We start from the raw sequence: 21,940 nt of genomic DNA, 5'->3' as shown, positions 1-21,940 counted from the left end.
CCTCCTGAAAGCGAAGCCCCTTTTTTCTAATCTGTTTGTAATTGTTTCTCTGAAATGTTAGATGTTGCTTAATAAATTAGATTGTTATACTTTAGACTTACTATGAAAAAAATAATTGGTCGGGAGCATTCAATCAATATACAACAGCGTGTAACGTTGACATGATAATGCAATATCTGCAGCGGATATTGCATTTAATGTGCTTAGTTACCGAGCCCCTTTGTCGGTGTAGTGTTCTCAAACTTTAATGAAAAAAAAATGATTGATTCGGTTTTAACATGTATCATGAATTATCGAACTTCGTGTCTGTGTTAACTCAGACCTCGGTTTTGATAAATCATTACATTATGCTCAACCTCATATAATGATTAGTTACTAGTGTCCTATAAGGTGGTTAAGTTAATAAAAAAAGTCTGCTGAAACAAAACAAATTATTTTCGAGTAACAGCTGTCATCCATTATGTTGATTAGAGATTTTAGAGGTTTGGGGATAAGCTTCAGAGGTAATCATGTTTAGTTGTAGTCTAATTACAGCCGGCTGTAGCTCTTGTTTTTTTTTTTTGTTTGTCAATGAACCATCCGCGACGTTTGGAGCTGTACCTAACAATATTTAACTGTTATACACTCTTTGCAACTCAATTTAGCTTTCTTTTTACTGTTATTGATAGTTCCTTGTGTTACGTGCCAATGATCTGGTGGGCTTAATGACGTCGAAGTTGGTCAGGAAGAGTTTTGATTTCAATCGGTCCATTTGTCATCAGTATGATTATATCGTTAATCGTATAACGTCATCCTCAAAGACCACTGATGAGCTTGTGGATTTGGAGAAGTACATTGACAACCTGAGGAGTGGACCTTTAGTTCATTTGAAGGTAGGATTGGTGAATTTGCACCACTGTGTTTCACCTGCCAACTTTTCATCACTCAAATGGGTTTGATTTCGTCTTCACATCCTCTGAATCTCCCAGGGGACTTCCGAACATTACCAAATATGTTTCCGATTAATCTCGAGTGCTCTGAATGTGGCGGTGTAAAGCGCAAAATCTTTGATCCAAAGGTTTGTGATACAATGAAAGACACCTTCTATGACTGTATCAAAGGAAGACGGACTTCGCTCACGATTTCCATTGGCTACAAGATTTTCCTGGTTCGGAGTGAGAAATTGCCTCTTGGGTCGGCTGCGGTTTTCTGGTTTCTGATAGTCCCCCTACCTCCCTCCCCCCTACACTCCACAACGATCAAGCTTGTTGCTGCCTTAGTTGGGGGGGGGGGGTATTACTGAATGTAGAGATGAGTTTAAGTTTAGTATTGTAAGCTGAGTGTATGGCACTGCTGTTATTTTTCCAAATCAGGTGGAACTTGAGGAAGCAGCAGATCTTGTTCTGTTTTTGATGGATCACACGTTCCTTGCTGATGATCATTTGGCTCTCAATGAAACCACATTTACGTGGCCTGACCGGATTTTTCCTATTATAAAGATGAGGTAAGTGTTAAACTTAAATTTTACCATAGCTGTTCGGCGCAAACCAGTGAATTTGAATTCCAGATTTTTGGTATATTTCGCAATGGAAATTGACTTGAGCGCTACTTTCAATTATCTATAATTTCTTTACTTGCATTCTAAGCCTAACCCCTTGAACTCGCCTGATCTTATTGTCATTTCTCCCTTCTATTGTAAATTAGTCACAAGAACTTGATGTTTTATCAAGTTAAAAACTTTTACTTGATACGTTTGAATATTTTCTCTACCTTTTTGTTGGATAATGTATGGATATTTCAGGGAGAAGTTACATGTCAGTCACTTCTGGGGGTTAAATGTTGAATTGATGAAAGGTTGCTCTTTGGAGACACGTTGTATTATTTTGTCTTTGTGTATGATTTTTGTTTTTTTTTTTACGTACTCCTCAGTGAAAATCGTGTTACAAAAGAACACGACACGGCCATGAACAAACTGTTTGATTGGCTGGCGAGATTTGAGCTGCAGTTGAACGAGACTCTTCAAAGTGTCAAAGAATTCCACTCTAAAGACAGGATATCTGAGGCAAAGACATACGTGGTTCAGTTGGACGAACTTAAAGATAAAGTACAAGAGTTTCTTGACGAGGTACGGTAGCTTCAAACAATCTAAAAAGTCAACCCATTATTGCAAGGGTGCGTTCAGTGCGCTCTTGGTAACTGCGTACACCAGTTATCGTGTCACGGTGGTTCAACAGTCTTTTTGAGAGCTAAAACTACCATAATTAAGTAATCTTTTACAACGTCATCTTTGACTGATGGTATTTTTTATCTTAATGTATACTGAGTTTACCTGAGTTTCTTACAATGGCTATTTTGGAAAAGTCGTTAGTGCCATGATGAAAGTAAAAAACAAATTTTAAAGGCATAAACAGCGTCAGTTTTTTGCGAAACGGCCATCGCCTAGTACAAGAATTTTCTTTCAAACTTGGCATGGTTTACTGTAGGAGAATTAAAAAAAAACCTATTTTTCTCGTTAACTGTATCTCAAAAACTTACAATTAGGTAATACTTGGCTGTAATTAATCCAACTTGTTATCATTTGACTGAAAAATCATCAAAACGGCTGACCAAGACCAAGGAGGATCTGTCGATGAGCTGATGAAACCTAGTTGACCTCGTGAAACGACGGAAAGCGCGAGTAACCGATTTGCCTTTAGATCTTAGTTTGCGTGTGATTGGTTGACAAATCACGGAGCGAAGTAAAGCAAATCCAATGCAATCCTCGATTATAACGGGATACGAAGGAGACTCAAAGGAAAATTCTTTTATATTGAGCGATTTTTATGTAAGATAACAATAAAGAGATGAGTGATTTAACTGTTGGTTTAAAGTCGGAGTCTCCCATTTATTATACATGGTCTCTTTTATCTTTATTTGAAAAGTTTAGGTGGCAGAATCTTAAATTATGAAAGGTTTTGCAGAGCATCAGTAACTTTAGCTGCGCTGGCCAACAAAACGAAGCTTATAAAAATGTGTACGTATTTTGTCATAGTTGAGAGAATCAGTCTGTTTATCTGCAAGATTCATTCTTGTAGAAATATATCTATGAATAATCTCATTAATAACCTAAATGGGAAATCAATGTTTGCATTTTTTAATGATAACGGAGCCGGGGGGGAGGAGGGGGTTAGTCACCGCCTAAGTATGAACTAACAGTCAGCTAAAGGCTTGCATGTGTATTTGTATTTGTTAATGTTTCAGAGAAAGAAAATCAACAAGGAGGAGGATTTACTCGGTTGTGAGGTGTACAGTGGATTTCCTCAGATCCAAGAGATAATTGACGCTAAGGAGCCATTTGACAAGTTATGGCGCGCACTGGTGACATTCCAGGACAAGCAAGAAATGTGGCTGGCTGGGCCTATTTTGACACTGAATGCAGAGGAAATTGAAGAACAGGTGTTGCATTTTACAGTTGATCGTTTAAAAAGTTGGAAATTGATTTTTTATCTTCTGATTTTGTAGATTTTCCAAGTTTTGCAAACTTGTCATCTCTACCGCCAATAGTCGAGCAAATGTATCACATTTGATAAGCGGATGTCAGTTGAATCACGCAATATTCGGAACATTTTTAATCACTTGACATCACTGTCATTGCTAGATTTGGAACATGCACTCCACTAAATCCAACGTTATATTGTATAATTTTTCTCAGGTCTCTGAGCTTTGGAGAACAAGTTACAAGCTGACGAAAGAGTTCGCGCACCCAGAGTTTCGTGGTCCACTCAGAGTGGCTTCTACAGTAAAAGCGCGACTAGAGAACTTTAAAGTTAACATGCCTTTGATCAACGCTTTGTGTACTCCTGGCATTAAGGATAGACACTGGGAAGCCATGAGTGTTAAGGTACGTTGATAAAAAAAGTCTCAATTGTACACCTCAGGTGCGCAAATATTAGTCTGCCCACATTATCTATTCAAGGCAACGAAATGCTTTGCAAGAGTGAAGCTTGACGAAAATAAAAGGTAAACTTTATGCAACATCCTTCAAAGAATTTTTTCGTACGTGTGACGAAATGTTTGATAGTATTGCTACTTATTTTGGAAACATTTTTACTGCGTTGGTTTTAATTTTTACTGATTCTTGTACGGCTTTACCGACAATCAAGGTTAACTCACCTCTGCGGAGACAACGCAAAACGCTCCTCCTATTTTAACGAATTTTGTATCACATGGTAATATTATCCCGCGGATTCCGTATACCTTCTGTTTGTACTTTATAACCGTGAGAGTAACTTTTATTTACATTTATGCTTTTCAAAATAGATTGGCTTTAATATTTCTCCGAAAGAAGACACTACTCTGAACGAGATGTTAGTGCTCGGTCTGGATAAGTTTGTTGAAGAACTTACTGAGATCAGTGGAAAAGCAGCCAAAGAATTCTCTTTGGAGAAGGTGTGTACACTCCACATGTAGGATCAGTTAGTGCAGTCTAGCTACGTTTAATCGTCTAGTCATTCATGTAACATCAAGTGTTGGGTACTGACAGGGAGTTCGGTACAACTTTTGATAAATCTTGATGCAGTCTTTATGCCTCAATGTAACGTTGAGTATTATTATTAACTCACAATGGGTATTTCTACTCTTGCGTTATAATGTTAATCTATTTTTCTGTTATTCGGTTGCTTTGCATACTTCTGAAACACTGCCCCTAAACTTCAACATACACAAAAATAAAAATTAACTTGCATCGTAATCTTAATAGTTTAGGAGAGGTACACATCAACGCCACTGTCCTTGTTTCATACAATTCAGCCTTAAAAGTTGGGTCTTGAGATGAAAGTAACAAAACACCTGAAATCCTCAGATATATTCCAATCTTTATTATAAACTGCTTCCCCCCATTTGGCATATTAGCCAGACTGAAAGAAAGCCAAAAAATGTTTCAGTTTGTAGGTTCCATAGATATACGTTTTCCATCATCCCCAACGTTTATGAATTTACACGAAACACCTTTCGAACTCGAAAATCATGCAGTTAATTTTATTGTAACTGTCTCTTTTCCCTATCAGGCACTGAGCAGAATGAAAGAAGATTGGAAGGACATCGAGTTTGTGTTTGTTCAATACAAAGACACAGGAATTAGTATTTTGTCAGCTGTGGATGATCTGCAGGTCAGTGATTAGAGTTTGTGGTCAATTGTTGTGTAAGCATTGAAGGGGCTTGTCAACAAAGATGATAAGTGACTGAATTTTAAAAGTACTGTACGGTTAAAACCTTTATTTCAGCTTCACAAACACACAGGACGGATTGATCATTTTACATGAGATCTGGACGTTATATCGAAACGAGATGAGAGATATCGTTCTAATAGATAGCAACATTACTGAGACGACGTGTCTGGTAAAAACGGAATTTTGCTGGTTTTTGTTTTCAGGTTTTACTTGATGATCACATTGTGAAAACATTGACAATGAAGGGATCTCCTTTCGTTGTTCCTTTTGAAGCAGAATTAAGAGAATGGGAAACCAAACTGGTAAGTTCCCTATTTTGATTTTCATTATTTACTATAACTTTTTAGGTAACACTTTTTTGTGATGAGTGTGTGATATCTATTATCAAAGACAGAGGGTTGGTATCTAAATGAATTCTAACTTGGGAGGGGGGGTGTGTCTAGACGAACAGACTCGTATTGTCAAGAATCTTTTCTCAATTAGATGCTTTCTCGGATACCCCAGTGCTTTATGCAGTCGTGTTTGTTGTCAATCATGCTTGAGAAACCTTTTTGTGTTATAGAATCTAATGCAAGATATTGTGGAGTCATGGCTGAAGGTTTGTTTTGTATTTTCTGTCTTTTAGGCAGTGGTGAAAGTAATATTTAATTGAAATAGGTTCCTCAGGGGAACATGTGTCGTCTTCTAAATACATGGCGTACATGACTGGTCTATGACAAGGTCTTGTAAATTTAAATATTGTGATACAAGGCAGCGAGTATAAAATACAGATTCGACGTAGGTCAGCATTGGATGTATATGACTTATCTTTATCCTGAATTTTTATTTGTCACTTGTTTTGCAGGTGCAAGCTTCATGGCTGTATTTAGAGCCCATATTTTGTTCTGAGGACATTCAAGCTCAGATGCCAGAGGAAGGAGAAAAATTCCGCACTGTTGACAAGTACTGGTAGGTTTCAGCTTTATATTGTTACTTAAGAATTAAAACGAAATTTCACTATTTCTGGGAATATTGATCCATGCTGCATAGAGTGCTGTATTTCTTAGACATCTTTTTTGCTTCCATCCACCCTTTCAGAGGATAATAGCATTAACCCTTTATACCCCAACATCAGTATGCATTTTCTCCTTATACAATATTTTATGCGTTTTCTAAGGTGGCAACAAGAAAAAAAATCAAGAGCATTTCCTTTATTCCCGTGACCTAAATGTTTGATTCAGAGGTGATATTGTAAGGAGAAATTAGATGCTAGTCACTCCTGGGGGTTGAAGGGGTTGATTTCGAGGCTTCACGCCATGTAGTAAATTTTTTCATTTATAAACTAATCTTAGTGGTTGCTCCTGAAATGCTCTGAAAACCAAGAGTAATATAGGAAAACTCCCTGTCCAAGATTTCTCCATCGTTCCCTCTTTAAACATACACATGTTGCTATTCTGAAAGGTACCAGACAGCCATGCTTTCACTAACGCTCTTACATGATAAATTTAGTTTTCATCCGGCTCCACTGTTTTCTTTCCCTTACACGTTTTCGAGTTTGTACAACAAGTATATTCTTCACTAATTTGATGAGCCTCACTGACGTTTTGAATCACACAGGAGGAAGATAATGACTGAATCAGTCAAAGATCCTCGTGCCTTAGTAGTAACGCGACAGCCCCAAATGTTGGACAAACTTCAGCTCTCGGAGGTAACAACGGCGTCCTTCCGTTCCTATTCCTTATAGTAATTTAGGTGCTGGTGGCTAGGAGATGTAGAAATGGGTGTGATGTGATTTTGGTCTTTGTTTTTCTCACTTGTTTTTGTAGAGCCTTCTTGAAGACATACAAAAAGGACTGAACGAGTATTTGGAAAAGAAACGCTTGTTTTTTCCAAGGTATGATTTACTACATAAATCAATTTTTTACCATTGTGTACTTTTACACCTTTTGTTTTCTCGTTTTGAGTTTCGCGAACTGATCTCCAAATGCTCCAAATTAAGTTGTTCCTGCAATAACACTGATATGAGGTGTTTGACAGGTGTTTCTTTTCTACTGAAATGAATTACTAAATTTGAGCCACTAACAATGGATGTATATGTCTTTCGGAAATAATAAAACACAATTAAGGTTAAGTCTTGCATTCTGAGAGGCCTATTTCTTTACAGCAATACCTCAATCTTTGAAAGCAAGAATCAGTTAGGGTTATGAGTGATCCTTGAGCAGATTAGTAGTGATCTTAGATCAGTTCTCTGGTACCTACTTGTATTCCTGCGGGGAGAGAAACTCTGTGACAGTGAAGTGTCTTGAAAAAATGTAACTGAGTTATTCAGAGTTCAGCGCGCTTAACACCAGGCGACCGCGCCTGCCTGGAGTCTAAGTGAGGCTAATTGAATCTATGCTAATTATGTTACAGATTTTTCTTCCTTTCAAATGACGAGCTTCTAGAAATTTTATCCGAAACGAAAGATCCTCTGCGTGTTCAGCCACATTTAAAGAAGTGTTTTGAAGGTATTGCAAAGTTGGAATTTAACGAGAGGAAAGAGATTAATGCTATGATATCAGCCGAAGGAGAGACTGTAAGGTTCTCTAAGAAGGTGGTGCCTGCGCATGCCCGTGGTCTGGTCGAAAAATGGTTGTTACAGGTATGGAATCTTCTGTCAACCTAAGATTGCGTAAATATTTTGAGTTCCAATGTAACTTATCCTATCCATTATACTTATGAAAAGCTAAATAAAGAAACCAATCTAAGGATGCTTGGATGGTAGTGTTGAACTAAAATCATTCACTGATGTTGTGTCTGCATAGATCGAACAAACGATGAAACTGAGCCTGCAAGAGGTGATGTCCGAAGCGGTTACCGCCTATCCACAAAACCCTAGGACAGAGTGGGTTTTGTCTTGGCCAGGGCAAGTGGTGCTGGCCTCCAGCATCATATACTGGACCAAGGAAGTCACTCAGGTAAGATATCAAAGGCGGACGTATCGTTAACCACTAAGGAACCCCTTTGTGTGACTAAACAAGAAGAAGAAAGAGGGAAATAAGAAAAAGAAGAAGATTAATGGGAAAAACAGCCTAAGCGTTTATTTGGCGTCCTCCTGTTTTACTGACTCTCTAAACTCCCTAATTTACCGAAGTGACTTACACGTTAATTCTCACAATTTCAGTTTGTTATTCAGCAAACAAGTAATGAAAATCGACAAATATAAGGGTAGACGGTGTTATCTAGATGGAACAGATAATTCTCGTAATTGATGCACAAGGAAACATATACCAGCTAGAAGGGAGAAACTTTCCAATCATAAAAAATGCTTTTAAACTCAAAGTATAATTTATTGCTGAATGATTTGTCGATGCAGTGAGAATCACAAGTGCACCAACGGAACCGTGTTTCCTGCCGTGACTGTTGAACTCAGAATTTTATCAAGATCGACAGATAATAAGTGTTCCCTAATGAGTGGTCTCAAACCTTCTCTGACGAGAAGGGAAAATACTTGTAGGTAATGCTTTAGCTGTGTTATTTTGATTTTACAGGCGATGATACAGAAAGATGGCCTAGAAGATTATTATAAACAAAGCACTCAACAGATTGAAGACATCGTCGGACTTGTTCGAGGAAAGTTGTCCACCATGTCCCGGATCACTTTAGGGGCTCTCATTGTGATTGACGTGCATGGTTAGTTATATTTTTGAACAAGGATTGTAAATTGTATCCAAACGTTCCAAATCCTGGAAGTGAAAAGTGAAAGATGCAGATGTGTAGGTTGATTGGCTGTTTCACCAATTTCTTTTTCATGTGGTATGATCAATTGAAAGTGTTGATAAAAGAAGAAGAAAATTCTCTTTGTTGATTAAATTTACTTCACAATATTTTGGCCGGACTATTTAGCCAAAGATCATGAGGTGGTATCATGAATCAAACGTTCAAAGCAAGGTTGGAAATCTACCAAAGGTTTCGAATGGTACTTTACAGGATTTGCTCGATTGACAACAAGAAAGTGACTAATAACAGCAAACGTTGGTAACTTCGCCTCGTAATTTTGCCCAGAAAACTTGCACCACCTTCTTCATTCAATCAGATGAAAAACTAGGGTAACCGTGGCATGGTGTCTTGCCCTTTTTCTACAGTAGTTTGTCGCCGATTTCATATGTTTTCTTTGCCTCTCATTGTTTCTTGTGATACCTTCCTTTAGTCCTGATAAGCCAATGTGACTGCTGTAGTTTTGGCTTAACGACCCATCACTACTTTTGTCGATTATGTTTTACTTGTCGCTTCTTCTCGTCAGCACGTGACGTGGTAGCTAAGCTAAAGAAGGAAGGCGTGACAAACCCTAACGACTTTCAGTGGATCAGTCAGTTACGTTACTACTGGGAAACAAAGGCTGTCATTGTAAGGATGATTACCACAGCGGTCAAATATGGTTATGAGTACCTTGGCAACAGCGGAAGACTAGTCATCACTCCTTTAACAGACAGATGTTATAGGTACGTGTAATTGGGTTTAAATCGTCTGAGTCTAAGGCGTAGACTAGTCTCACTAGTTTGGATCAGCTGATTCCAATTACAATAACTGAATTAAGATTTTTCCTTCTAATTTGTAGGACTTTGATGGGTGCTCTCTTGTTGAACCTAGGAGGAGCCCCTGAGGGACCTGCTGGTACAGGGAAGACGGAGACTTGTAAAGATTTGGCGAAAGCTGTTGCAAAGCAGGTATTGATAAAGTTGCAGATTGAAATCTTTCTACGGTTTGCAGAATTTACTGTTTGGTTACTATTTTTCTAGGTTTGTAATTCAACATTTATAAAGTTACTCATTCATTTTGTTCTTTTGATTTACTTCTAGTGTGTTGTTTTCAACTGCTCAGATGGACTGGACTACAAAGCCATGGGAAAGTTCTTCAAAGGTCTCGCCCAGGCAGGGGCCTGGGCCTGTTTCGACGAATTTAATAGGATTGAACTGGAAGTGAGTCAGTCGTAAAGTTATGATTAAAACTGTGTTCGATATCTGCAAACCCTTAAAATAACCTTATTAAGGCCAGATAGGTGATTTGATCACCTATAATTTCCGTCGGTTTTGTTTAGAATTTAGACAGTTCTACTGGAACTCACGCAAATGTCAGTACAGTCAAGAAATGGATTTAAAAAATGTGACCTGCTCTTGATGATTTTGTGCAGGTATTGTCTGTTGTAGCGCAACAGATCTTGACAATACAAAGGGCCGTTATGGAACAAGTCGACAAGTTTGTGTTTGAGGGAACAGAAATTTCTCTGGATCCGTCATGTACCATATTCATAACCATGAATCCTGGTTACGCTGGCCGTGCAGAGCTCCCTGATAATCTGAAGGTAAATAGGGAGATGCTTTGATAAGTTTCAGTATTGTTAGAATTAAAGAAAGTTGGATGCAACCGCTGTGTTGTTTTTGTTTCTATTCAAACTGTAGACTTTTGGTAGTTTGCAGTAGTTAAAACGTCGCCTATTAATCCTTTTTACTTTAACATCAATATTCTCTACACTGTTATCTATACATTTCCTGAGGTGCTGACAAGGAGAATTTGTTTAACAATCAAGAGCTTCTTTTGTCAGTGGTCATTTCCTTTACTCCTGTGACATGCGTGATACAGGGGTGATATTGTAAGGAGAAATCAGATGCTAGTCACCCAGAGGGGTCAGAGGGTTAACTGTCACTTGATATAGGCTGTGACGGGATTCGAACCCAGGCCTCCCAGATACTGGTTGGTCTCCACCACAAACTGAGCTACGAAGCCCCATGTTATGAGTAGGGCACATTTTATTTCATCAAAAATTAGAAATTAATATCACTGGTGATTGTTATTGCAGGTTCTTTTCCGTACAGTCGCCATGATGGTTCCTGATTATGCCCTAATCAGTGAGATCAGTTTATATTCTATGGGTTTTGTTAATGCGCGGAGTCTGTCGGCAAAGATTGTGGCTGTGTACAGGCTCTGTTCTGAGCAGGTAACACTAACTCTTATGATTAGGCTATGATAGTAAGCGCAACAAATGTTTCTTTGAAGTCAACATTAACTACTTGTCGCTTGTCTTACTTCGTCTCTGTTTGTCAGTGAAATGGAATTACGTGATCGAGCTGTTTTTTCTCAAGTCTTCATTCAGACAAACAACATGATTTTAGAATAACCAGTGGCTTAACTGCTGGAAAATACCTCCTCAGCATTTCACGTTTTCATCGCAGTTGGCCTTTTTCTGGGTGGAGAGAGGTCATGTGAGCGTTAAATATCTTGCCTAAAAACACAACGTAATGGCTCGGCCATGACTAGAAATCGGGGGAAATTAGATGCTGGTCACTCTTGGGGTTTCAAGGGTTAGTTGAAGAGAGAAAAGGATGTCATAATTTTTCGGGTTTTCGACTTTTCGTATAACTGAATATTTTTCTCTGACAGCTTTCGTCCCAGCATCATTATGATTATGGTATGCGGGCGGTCAAGTCAGTTCTCACTGCGGCAGGAAATTTAAAACTGAAGTATTCTGAACAAGACGAGGATATTTTGTTGTTGAGGTCCATTATGGACGTCAACTTGCCAAAGGTTTGTTAAAATATGTAAACGAAATTGTGAGTAGTTTTAAAATAAACTTTCGGTGATTCGAGAGCTTTGAAATGGAGCTAAAAGTGTCCTTAGGGAACGAAGAATCAAAGTTCTCAAAGAAAAAATGACGGTAAGATTTGGCTACTGCCTCACGCCTGTTACTTTATGTTCGTCCTAACTGAGAATGGTTATAATGAAAAGATCTCTCTTCTTGTCTTTAATTGCACGCTTTTTTTTGCAGTTTTTATCGCAAGACTTGCCTTTGTTTGAAGGCATTGTGTCAGACTTGTTCCCAGGCATCACTCTGCCATCTCCTGATCACGGTGTCCTGGAAGAGGCACTCAGACGGAACAGCGTGAAGATGGGACTGCAGGCGGTACCATGGTTTGTTGAAAAAGTTGTGCAGGTGTGTTCACAATTTAAGGGATAAAAAGGAGATTTTCTTCGAATCCCTACCAACGCATCGACGAATCCAGAGTTTTCTTTGTTTGCGTTATGGTTGAAATTGACCTTGAAATTAGTGAATGGTTTTCTGCTTTAATTTAGGCTTAAGAGTTCGAAGCAGAAAGACAGAGAGCTCCAAGATGGTTGATTCTTGTTGTTCAAATTTTTCAGCCATCCTTAAGGAAATGTTATTAACAACAACAACAACAAATCTTTTACTGCTCGCAAAAATATGTATTACAATAATAAGAAGACTACTTATAATCAACAGGAAATTTTTAAGAAAATAGTTTACTGGAGCCCAGAGGCTGAGGAATCGTAAAATTTTTAAGTTGGCTCCTTATCATTCTTACTCAGAGACTGGCTTGAAAGCCTCTCTTTGGGAATATTCATGTTATTTTGCTCAATACGATTATTGGAGTCCACATTTCCTTTGAAAGGTGTACGAGATGATGTTGGTACGCCACGGCTTTATGATCGTGGGCGATCCCATTGGTGGAAAGACATCGGCGTGGAAGGTTCTATCTGCAGCGCTGACTGAGCTTGGTAAAGATGAAGACTCGGATGAAGTTGGGGTATGTCAGTTCCGTTACCTATTTTTTTCTCTGCAAGTCTTTGGTTATCCTTGTAGTATCGATTGGTGCGTGTCTTTTTTAGTTACCACATTTTCCTGACTGCGTTAAGTGGAGGTCTGTCTTTTAACCCTTTTGCTCCGAAGATCTCATTGATAATTCTCATTACTGCCTCCTAAGCAATTCGGATCAATATCAGTATCTGGGCCAGATACTGATATTGATCCAACAATTCTAATGATGTTGATTTGGATAATTTGGTATTGTATGGACTAATTATCCCCTAATTGGTGTGTTTCTATATTCTCTTCAGTTGCCTGCTTGATATTGTACTGGTATTGTAAGGAGAAATTATGTCTTTGTCACTCATGGGAGTTAAAGGGTCAATGTTTTGTTCTCGGCCAAAGTAATCTACTTTGAAAATACTTCGCTCTGTGTATGTAGATAGCGGTTTTGACGATTGGGCGAATTACAGTTGATGATGCAAATGTGAATCAAGAGAGATTTAAGACCTAAAGATCAAGTTACAGATACAAGGAGGGAGAAATGTACTGTGAAAAATACGAGGTGATCACGTGATGTTCCACGTGATATTCACGTGATGACCACGTCACGTGCCACCTCATTGTTTCGTTTCCTGGTATTCCAGTTAACTCATTACTGACAAACACAGGGTATTGACAAACTCACTGAAAAAATTGAAACGTGGTCAATAGAAAACCATGGTCTCTTGCAGGTTCAGTACACGATCATTAACCCCAAGGCTGTCACCATGGGCCAGTTGTATGGAAGATTTGATCCTGTGTCACACGAGTGGTCAGACGGTAAGTGCTTTATTTCACGAACAGACTTCAGGAAAGATTACTTTTCATTAATAGAATACAACATTTTCATTAGGACTCCCGTATGGGGATCTTCTGGCCTAATTACAACAATGGTTAAAAAGATTATTTAGTGAAAAATAATTGACTCTATATTACATATGAAAAAACTACCATAAATATGATGTCCACAGCTATGGATAACTTTCTAGATGATGATTCCTCAACGTGTGTTTAAAAGTTGCCAAGACTCCGCATTTCTAGTTGCAAGGAGTTCCACACCAATGGGCCTCTATACGATAAATATTTTTGTGCCAAAATTATATTTATATATTTCTATTTCTATGGTTTATATGCTTCATTTATTTTCAGGAGTACTTGCCAATACGTTCCGTGAGCACGCAAGCTCAGTCAGCGAGGAGCGTAAATGGATCATATTTGATGGGCCAGTTGATGCAGTATGGATTGAAAACATGAATACGGTGCTTGACGATAACAAAAAGGTACAATTATATCGATAACTTATTATTTTTTTAAATTGTTTACAATTTTTAAAAAATTAGACGAGTGATCAGCACTCTGCGTTCCGTCTAACTGTCGTAGACTTCTTCAAGGAGTTTTAGCTAAAATCGTGGCCTCCAAATATTTTTCTAACCTTGCCTGCAGAATTTTCAAACATTTACACAACTTCGCCTTTTCCTGTTTGTATGTCCTGCCAAGCCTATGGTCATTGGCCCCCGTAACTATGGCATTTAAAAATTAAATTGATTTTTGTCATTTTCTTTGCAGTTGTGCTTAATGAGTGGAGAGATAATTCAAATGAGCTCTCTACAGAACATGATATTTGAACCTCAAGACCTGGAGCAGGCTTCACCAGCGACAGTAAGCAGGTGAGACACTATTTTTTTTCACGAGCCACCTCGTGAAATTTCCATTGCTAAATTCCCAATGTTTTTGTTATTTTTATTATAGTTATTTTTATTTACCGCCTAGAGAATTTTTTACTTGCTTTCAGATGTGGTATGATTTACATGGAGCCAGGTCAGTTGGGCTGGGAGCCACTTGTCGCTTCGTGGATGGAGAAAGATTATCCTGCAAACCTTAGCTCTGCTAGCAAAAATTCTGTACAGGTCGGGGTTACCTTTTTGTAATGAAGCAGCAAAAATTTGATTATCCTCAGTTTTGCTTGAGGGTTTGAAGGATTTCACAAAGCATGACGGCATCTATAGTCTCTAATCATGTCTTGTTTCCCTCTCAGATGATGTTTGACTGGTTGATTGCCCCGTGCGTGGATTTCGTCATTAGACAGTGCCGTGAACTGGTGCGCACGTCACCAATGCGCATGGTCAAGTCCATGTTAATCATGTACTCCATTCTGTTGGATGAGCTGAGGTAAAACGGCCAAATGGCTCTCGACTAAAATTAAGGGCAAGGCATTACAGGAACGCTGGCTATCACTAAGTTATTGTTATTTTTTTTATGAAGAACATATCAAGGGAGGTAAACTGCATCCAAGCAGTTACCGAAAGCTCGTCCTGTGAAAATAAACTCAGGCTTCGTCGGGGTTTACCCGTTTTATCTGAGATGTTGTTGGTTGATCACAGACTTATCTAATGTATGTTTTTGCAACCAGAGAGCCACCCCAAGAGGAAAAGAAAAAGACCGTTATGGATGAAGAGGAGTTTGAGGGATTCATGGACGAGAAACCAGCCAAGACCGAGGCGGAAATTTTGCAATGGCTCCAGTCTCTCTTTCTGTTCGCTTTATGTTGGTCAATTGGCGGAAATTTAGACACTGACTCCAGGCTGAAGTTCAGTGATTTCCTGAAAGTCTTGGCAGCTGGAACCAACAAACAACACCAAAGGTTTGAATTAGTTTTTCTTGTGTTGATATAAATTATCTTTCATTGCGGGGAGGAACTGGTCATGTTCCAAGCATTTAGCAGCTTACTTCATGCAAACGCTTGTGTTCTTGAAAAGGACATATGCCTATCTCAGATTTGACGTCTCCATTCTGCTAACATTAATTGAAAAGCGATGCGAACGTTTTGGAGATAAGGATTGAAAATGGCTCAATAACACTAAGCAACTGTGTGGTTTTCCACTTAGTTACTTAGGCAAAAAACGACATGGCAACCAAAACATGACAAGAACTTAGAATTAATGTTTTCCAACAATCTCTGTCGGATGCTATCGGAGGCATTCATTTAAAACTTTCTTTTATCTTTTTAGACCCAAAGATTTAAAGCTTCCCAAGAATTACCAGTTTCCTGGAAAGGGAGTTATTTACGACTTCTTTTTCGATAAGTCGACCTTTGGTACGTGGCATCCGTGGGAGAAGAATGTGTTCATCGAGGAAATTCCTCCGAACGCCAAGGTGAGTTGAGGGTAGGATATGGCTTAAAATATGGATCATCCCTCAGACAACCTATACTTCTTTTGAGCTAGTCAAATAAGAGGTCACTGGTGAATGTCGAACGTATGTGAAGACATGTAACACGAAAGTTGGAGTCGTTCATTCGCGAGGAACGTAGAGTCTCAATCACCCAATCGAAACAAAGCAAATGTTACAACGAAACAATGAGGTCGCAAGTGAAAACATGCAAATTGCTTGGAGCGCGGGAAAACGCGAGTGGCCAAGTTGTGATTGGTTTGTTTGGTTTTCAATTTGATTGTCTGAGAAAGTGGCGCGAGTTTTCTGGATCAATTGGACTAATTGCGCTATGAAGTAAAGCAAAACCACAGCAATCACGGATTATTTTAGATTCTCAAAACAAATTACTCTATTCTGACTTAAACTAGAGTATCTTGTATACCCTCATTATATGAAATTACTGTGAGTGTTTTTCTTACCGAAACTTATCCAGCTAGGTCATGTGTATCAAATTCTGAATCAAAGAACGGTGCTTGTGAAGTGTTTTTCTTTTGTACTTGTAGCCGAATGAGCTGATCATACCTACTACAGAGACAGTTCGTCAGCGGTATTTCCTGGAGTTATTCCTCGATCACGAGAAACCTCTGCTATTGGTTGGCCCGACAGGAACAGGAAAATCAGCTATAACAAACAACTACATTCTGCGCATGCCCCCTGAAAAGTGAGTATACTTGGTGTGGTCCTAATCGTTTATGAGGAAAGGCGATGTAAAAATTCGCGGCGACCAGCGCCCAAAGTTATCGGTATCCTTTTGTCTCGGTATAAAGAATGGCAACCTTTGGAAACTGAGATTTGTAAGATTAGCCCCTCCTAAGAGCTGCCCGTAAGTGGAGGATTCAGTTTAGAAATGTCTTTTTCACATTTGCATTTGCACTGCGAATTCAAATGCTATAAGTTTGAGTTTGACTTTTTATTTTTTCAGGTACATCGCTAACTTCATGAACTTTTCCGCCCAAACAACTTCCAACCAAACCCAAGACATGATTCTCTCAAAATTAGATAGGTAATATTTAATTAATGAGTAACTTTTGCATGTTGTCCTTCATGAGCGTGTTGGAAAATCAAGCGACATCATCGGGTGACTCAGCATCTTCGATGGCCTTGTAAATCGGCGAAAGCTTAGAAGATTTGTACGAAAAAAGAAAAAGGAGCCAAGAGTCTTACTTTAGACAATACTTTATCAACTCGAGCAATCTGCTTAAAGGACAGGGGATTAGTGGGTCCCGAGTTACTTAAATAAGTAGCTCCTGGCTTGCTAAGCCCTCTGGCGGAAGGTAGCTCTGCAGTGTAACTTAGCCTCCTAAGCCCTCTGGCGGAAGGTAGCCTCGTAGTATAGCCTGCGAGTGAGCCGTTATTTTCAGTGTTTCTGCCTGAGCGTTTCTTTGCCGCATGAAAGTATGAGACCCTGAGCAATGCGAGCCGGTGATAGGTATGTAAATGCTAGACCCCCGTAAACTTCTCCTCGACTCATCTCAAAATCTGCCCACGAACCGAGAACCGCGCGTTCTGCACCGCTAATAACGAGGGCAAGAAAATGAGGAGTTGCTCGCGGGTTTTATAATATGATGGCGATCCTCTGTCTCTAGAAAGGTTAAATAATCGTTGGCCAATTCCTTTTTTTAGACGAAAGCGAGGTGTATATGGCCCGGCTATTGGTAAGAAGGTTGTGGTCTTTGTAGATGATTTAAATATGCCTGCTAAGGAGAAGTATGGTGCCCAGCCTCCCATCGAAGTTCTGCGACAGTGGATTGATCATGGATACTGGTTCGACAGGTAAATTGTTACGGATTCCCAGAAGTTGAGACTAAAGAATTGCATCACATACCAAAGAAGTCCCTGAAGTCTCATCTTTTCAAGTTGTAGCGTTAAGCTACTTAAAATGAGTATTCATGCATGGGTTTTTCCGCCGAAACAACAAAATTTTGCACTGGGGGGGTTTGCCTAAAGAGGAGACAATGATAAGAAGCGCTAAAGTGATAACAGGTGCTACGAACCTCGTAGCCATATTGCGGTTGCTCAACTTCAGTCACTAAATTCACACCTGTTGCTACAATGCTGTTTTTGTGAAATGAGACATGAGACGAATGAGGTTCGACAGAAATGTTCCTGAAAACGGCAATCTTATCTGTGTTGGTTGGGGCTTATCCCCTCGAAACGAAAACGAGCGGTGGGAATTTTAAAAATGCCGCCACTTTGCGTCGATAGAATTACATTGCAAATATTGTCGTTCCCATTCCTTTGCACGCTTAGATTTTTCTCGAGTTCCGAGCGTGCGCACTCGTTTTGCCGCTGTGTCGCCATAGGGGCAATGAAATCATTTTTGAACACGAAAATATCAAGGAAATGCTTGCTGTACAAACTATCGAACCCCTTAAGAACCTATCGAACCATATTTAGAAAAATTTTCATATCGCAAGTGTGGTCCTTATTTATCACCTAAGGGGGGAGGGGGGTTGATTGACTTGATCTTCTCCATAAGGCTCTGCAACATTCTTATGATCTCGTATTTGCAATTGGCAGTCCACTTTATGCCCCCCTTTATACTCTGCTTTATCCTCTGTTGGGGACGATTGATTCCCCCTCCGTTCCCTCTGAAAACTATGTGATCCCCTCAAAATCCTCAAACCCAGCGCTCTACCAATTGAGCTAACAAGCCAACTGGGAGCTGGTCAATGAATTGGGTCCAAATAAACATCAAAGTGAATGAAGATTTTAGATATATGAAAATTCACATATTTGTGAATATATATATAAATATGTGAATTTTCATATATCTAAAATCTTCATTCACTTTGATGTTTATTTGGACCCAATTCATTGACCAGCTCCCAGTTGGCTTGTTAGCTCAATTGGTAGAGCGCTGCACCGGTATCGCAGAGGTCATGGGTTCAAATCCCGTACGGGCCTGAAATTTTTTTCAGGTCTTATTTACAACTACTCGTTTCAGTAGTGTTCTTAGCTGCGAGGGTCTCCTAATTTCATCTTTCCACCGCAGTGTAAATATGTGAATTTTCATATATCTAAAATCTTCATATTTAGTCCTTTCAGTTAAATCCACCAATCAGAGAATTGATCAAAATAACCATAGCAACAACCACTTATCCTAAGGAAAAACTGTGGAAAAAAATGTCAGTGAAAACGTATGTTAAGAGAAGAACATCAGTCGATATTGTTCTGTACTTTCTATTATTGACAGGAAGGACACATCAGTACTAAAGCTTGTTGATCAGTTACTAGTATCTGCTATGGGTCCCCCGGGTGGGGGAAGGAATGAAATTACTCCGCGTTTCCTGAGGCATTTCAATATCATCTCCATTGACTCGTTCAGCACAGAAACCATGAGAAATATCTTTTCTGTCATCATGGATTGGCATTTTAACAACAATGGCTTTGAAATGCAGATACGAAGGTTCTCCAAGGTACAGTTTAATTGCGTCGAGGTCAGCTGATCACTAGCTACCTTATAAGGCCTTCATTCGTACTGTCCATTTCAATGCTAAGATCGTCACCGTCCCGCATTGCATGATTGGATTTGTTCGCTCGTTGTAAGGACATGTTGTCTGTCTGTCTGTCTGTTCTTTACCTTTCTGTTGATTGATTTTATTTGATCTTCATGTCTATCTATTTGTCTGTCTGTTTGTCCTTCCTTCCGTACGTGTAATCGTTAGGTAGAAACTTGTTCAGTTTATATTGCCGTGACCTTTAATTCAACCATACTTTTAGCAATATCCGTGAGAAACGGGGGAGTCATGATGAATCAGGAGTTTCTGGTTCTATTAGTGTTATGCCCGTCTCAGCTTTGGAGTTTAACCCTTTAAAGCCTGAGAACGACCAGCATCTAATTTCTCCTCGCAATAATACTGCTAAGTTCTTGTAAGCACCACAGAAATGTATCACAAGCGTATGGAGAATATAGATACTGATGTTAGGGTGTTAAGGGTTAAATGGATACCGAGCCACTGTTAGGGAAGCTATGAAAATACTTGGGGAATGCCATTCCATTTCCTTTGTCGCTTACTGCCTCAGTCTGGAAACCATGGATAAGCATAAACATTCACGGGTTACTATCTTTTACTGTTTGTACCTTACGAAAAAACCTTCACTGGTCTCGGACAAATGTAAGTGGTGATACAGGGCAAACAAATCGACTCAGTGATGATGGTGCGTCAGTTGTCGTCATTTACAGCTATTTTATAATATTTGTATTTTTTTGCTTTATTAGATTATAATCAGCGCCATTACCGAGGTGTACACCCAGGCCATTACCAGCTTCCTTCCTACACCATCTAAGTCACACTATGTGTTCAATCTTAGAGATTTTGCTAGGGTCGTACAGGTAAATAATTTTGGTGGTAATTTTTCTTCCTTCACCCTCGCCAATAAACTAAAAGGCCTTTAAAGAAGCGAGTGATCCGTGTGGGTCATAAAGAGCAATTTACAATGCAGTGTTGAAAGTAACTCGGGATTACTTTGGTTTCGCTTTACCTCGCTCTGTGATTGGTTCGGAAAACTCGCGCTACTTTTTCAACCAATCAGATGCAAAAATTTTCCCGCGCTTTAGGCAGTTTGTTCGTTTTTACCTGAGTTTTCATTGGCTCCGAAGGGAATTTTCCTTTCCTCTGATTGGCCGTTGTGGTTCCTTTGGTTATGGTTTTTCGACGCTCAACCGAAAAGTGCTCTACTTACAGCTCGTTAGTACCTTGCTGCATCTTCAAACTAAGGAATATTCTCTGAAGGCTTTTTAAAACAACCTCAATACCCTTTTGAATCTTCAAACAGGCAAATATTCCGAGGAAGTCTTCCTTAATAACCATATCAATACTTTGTCGATTCGCTCTTTGTTTCCCTTTTCCTCCTTTCGTCTCGCTACAGAAATTTAGATCCACTATGGTACACCAGGGCAAATCAGAATTTAATCTTTTGATTTTCTCTTATTTGCAAATGTCTCATTAAAGGGGATTCTTCTATTTCCCGGAGTTTGTGTCACGCACCCTAGCAAGCTGATCAGATTGTGGGTTCATGAGGTCTACCGGGTGTTCTACGATAGATTGGTTGACTCTGAGGACCGGCAATGCTTCTTTGAGATAGTTAAGGTATGGTAAAATTATTTTTGTCTAAGTCTTGTCTAACAAGTTGGTTATTGTCGATTATTAGCGTTGCACGACGTCGCCGTCCGCGGGAAGATTTGTGACGAGTCAGCGAGAGGTTTGCAATTAGTGCCAGACCCCAAGCAAACCTCTCGCCAGCTCGCTTTCCTCAAAGAATCAGATTTTCTCGCGGGCTAAGAAACGCTCGTGTCGCAGCGGTGAAAATGTGAGCCTTCTTAAGGGGTAGCTATATTTTACATCAGAGAGTTAACCAACCTAGGTGACTTAATCTTATATTGCGTCATGCTGAGATTTAATTTGAAGAATATGATAGAAACTCTAAAGGCTTTGAAGTGTTCAATTAATTGCAATATGTTGATGCCTGCGACTTTTCAATCGACTGAAATAGAAGCTGATTTACTGAATGTCGCAAATCATAGTAGAAAATTAAAAGCGGTTTTTAGCGAAATAATTTTGCTATGACTCTGAATTTAGCTGGACCATGTATACTCTGTGAACCGTTTTTTTTAAAGTTCCTTCAGATATTGTTGTTGTTGTTTATGTAGAATGTAATGGCTTCAGAGTTTAAGGAGAAGATGAATAACGTCTTTGAACATTTGTCTGGCAGAGGAGGTGTGGTTACTGATGACAGTCTGAGGAGGTAAGACTTGATAACTGGTTTTCGTTTATGGTTAGCACACATTTCGGTACAGAACAACACATTTGGTCAAACGTCTGCGCATGTGCGTTCCTTCTTATGATAAGGTGGCGTGCTTCCAGGCTGTCAGAACCAATTGTTTCACACAAGCCATTAAGTCATGGAACGCTTTTCGTTCGAAAAGTCTCTAGTTCTCCTA

At 39.3% G+C, this 21,940-nt stretch overlaps 1 protein-coding gene across 1 annotated transcript in view; it reads left to right on the top strand.

Annotated features, from left to right (window-relative positions):
* The window catches only part of LOC131772470 (dynein axonemal heavy chain 3), a 71,354-nt gene that overhangs the window by 11,451 nt on the left and 37,963 nt on the right, over window positions 1-21,940 (top strand). The window contains exons 12-48 of the mRNA XM_066161441.1: window positions 669-872; window positions 1,353-1,483; window positions 1,909-2,104; window positions 3,220-3,414; window positions 3,671-3,859; window positions 4,279-4,407; window positions 5,025-5,126; window positions 5,390-5,488; window positions 5,749-5,784; window positions 6,031-6,134; window positions 6,783-6,873; window positions 6,992-7,059; window positions 7,578-7,806; window positions 7,970-8,122; window positions 8,696-8,837; window positions 9,448-9,646; window positions 9,763-9,871; window positions 10,004-10,123; window positions 10,336-10,506; window positions 11,002-11,139; window positions 11,583-11,726; window positions 11,968-12,132; window positions 12,611-12,745; window positions 13,479-13,566; window positions 13,936-14,066; window positions 14,353-14,453; window positions 14,579-14,693; window positions 14,822-14,955; window positions 15,197-15,427; window positions 15,795-15,939; window positions 16,500-16,657; window positions 16,919-16,999; window positions 17,620-17,769; window positions 19,193-19,415; window positions 20,219-20,332; window positions 20,952-21,089; window positions 21,650-21,744. Coding sequence (XP_066017538.1) covers window positions 669-872; window positions 1,353-1,483; window positions 1,909-2,104; window positions 3,220-3,414; window positions 3,671-3,859; window positions 4,279-4,407; window positions 5,025-5,126; window positions 5,390-5,488; window positions 5,749-5,784; window positions 6,031-6,134; window positions 6,783-6,873; window positions 6,992-7,059; window positions 7,578-7,806; window positions 7,970-8,122; window positions 8,696-8,837; window positions 9,448-9,646; window positions 9,763-9,871; window positions 10,004-10,123; window positions 10,336-10,506; window positions 11,002-11,139; window positions 11,583-11,726; window positions 11,968-12,132; window positions 12,611-12,745; window positions 13,479-13,566; window positions 13,936-14,066; window positions 14,353-14,453; window positions 14,579-14,693; window positions 14,822-14,955; window positions 15,197-15,427; window positions 15,795-15,939; window positions 16,500-16,657; window positions 16,919-16,999; window positions 17,620-17,769; window positions 19,193-19,415; window positions 20,219-20,332; window positions 20,952-21,089; window positions 21,650-21,744 — 5,153 coding nt within the window. The remainder of the gene's footprint in view (window positions 1-668; window positions 873-1,352; window positions 1,484-1,908; window positions 2,105-3,219; window positions 3,415-3,670; window positions 3,860-4,278; window positions 4,408-5,024; window positions 5,127-5,389; window positions 5,489-5,748; window positions 5,785-6,030; window positions 6,135-6,782; window positions 6,874-6,991; window positions 7,060-7,577; window positions 7,807-7,969; window positions 8,123-8,695; window positions 8,838-9,447; window positions 9,647-9,762; window positions 9,872-10,003; window positions 10,124-10,335; window positions 10,507-11,001; window positions 11,140-11,582; window positions 11,727-11,967; window positions 12,133-12,610; window positions 12,746-13,478; window positions 13,567-13,935; window positions 14,067-14,352; window positions 14,454-14,578; window positions 14,694-14,821; window positions 14,956-15,196; window positions 15,428-15,794; window positions 15,940-16,499; window positions 16,658-16,918; window positions 17,000-17,619; window positions 17,770-19,192; window positions 19,416-20,218; window positions 20,333-20,951; window positions 21,090-21,649; window positions 21,745-21,940) is intronic.

The sequence above is a fragment of the Pocillopora verrucosa genome, chromosome 14 (assembly GCF_036669915.1).
Source record: "Pocillopora verrucosa isolate sample1 chromosome 14, ASM3666991v2, whole genome shotgun sequence".
NCBI classification, from domain to species: domain Eukaryota; kingdom Metazoa; phylum Cnidaria; class Anthozoa; order Scleractinia; family Pocilloporidae; genus Pocillopora; species Pocillopora verrucosa.
The sequence above is the reverse complement of the archived record's forward strand: the minus strand, read 5'-3'. Positions and strand labels throughout refer to the sequence as shown.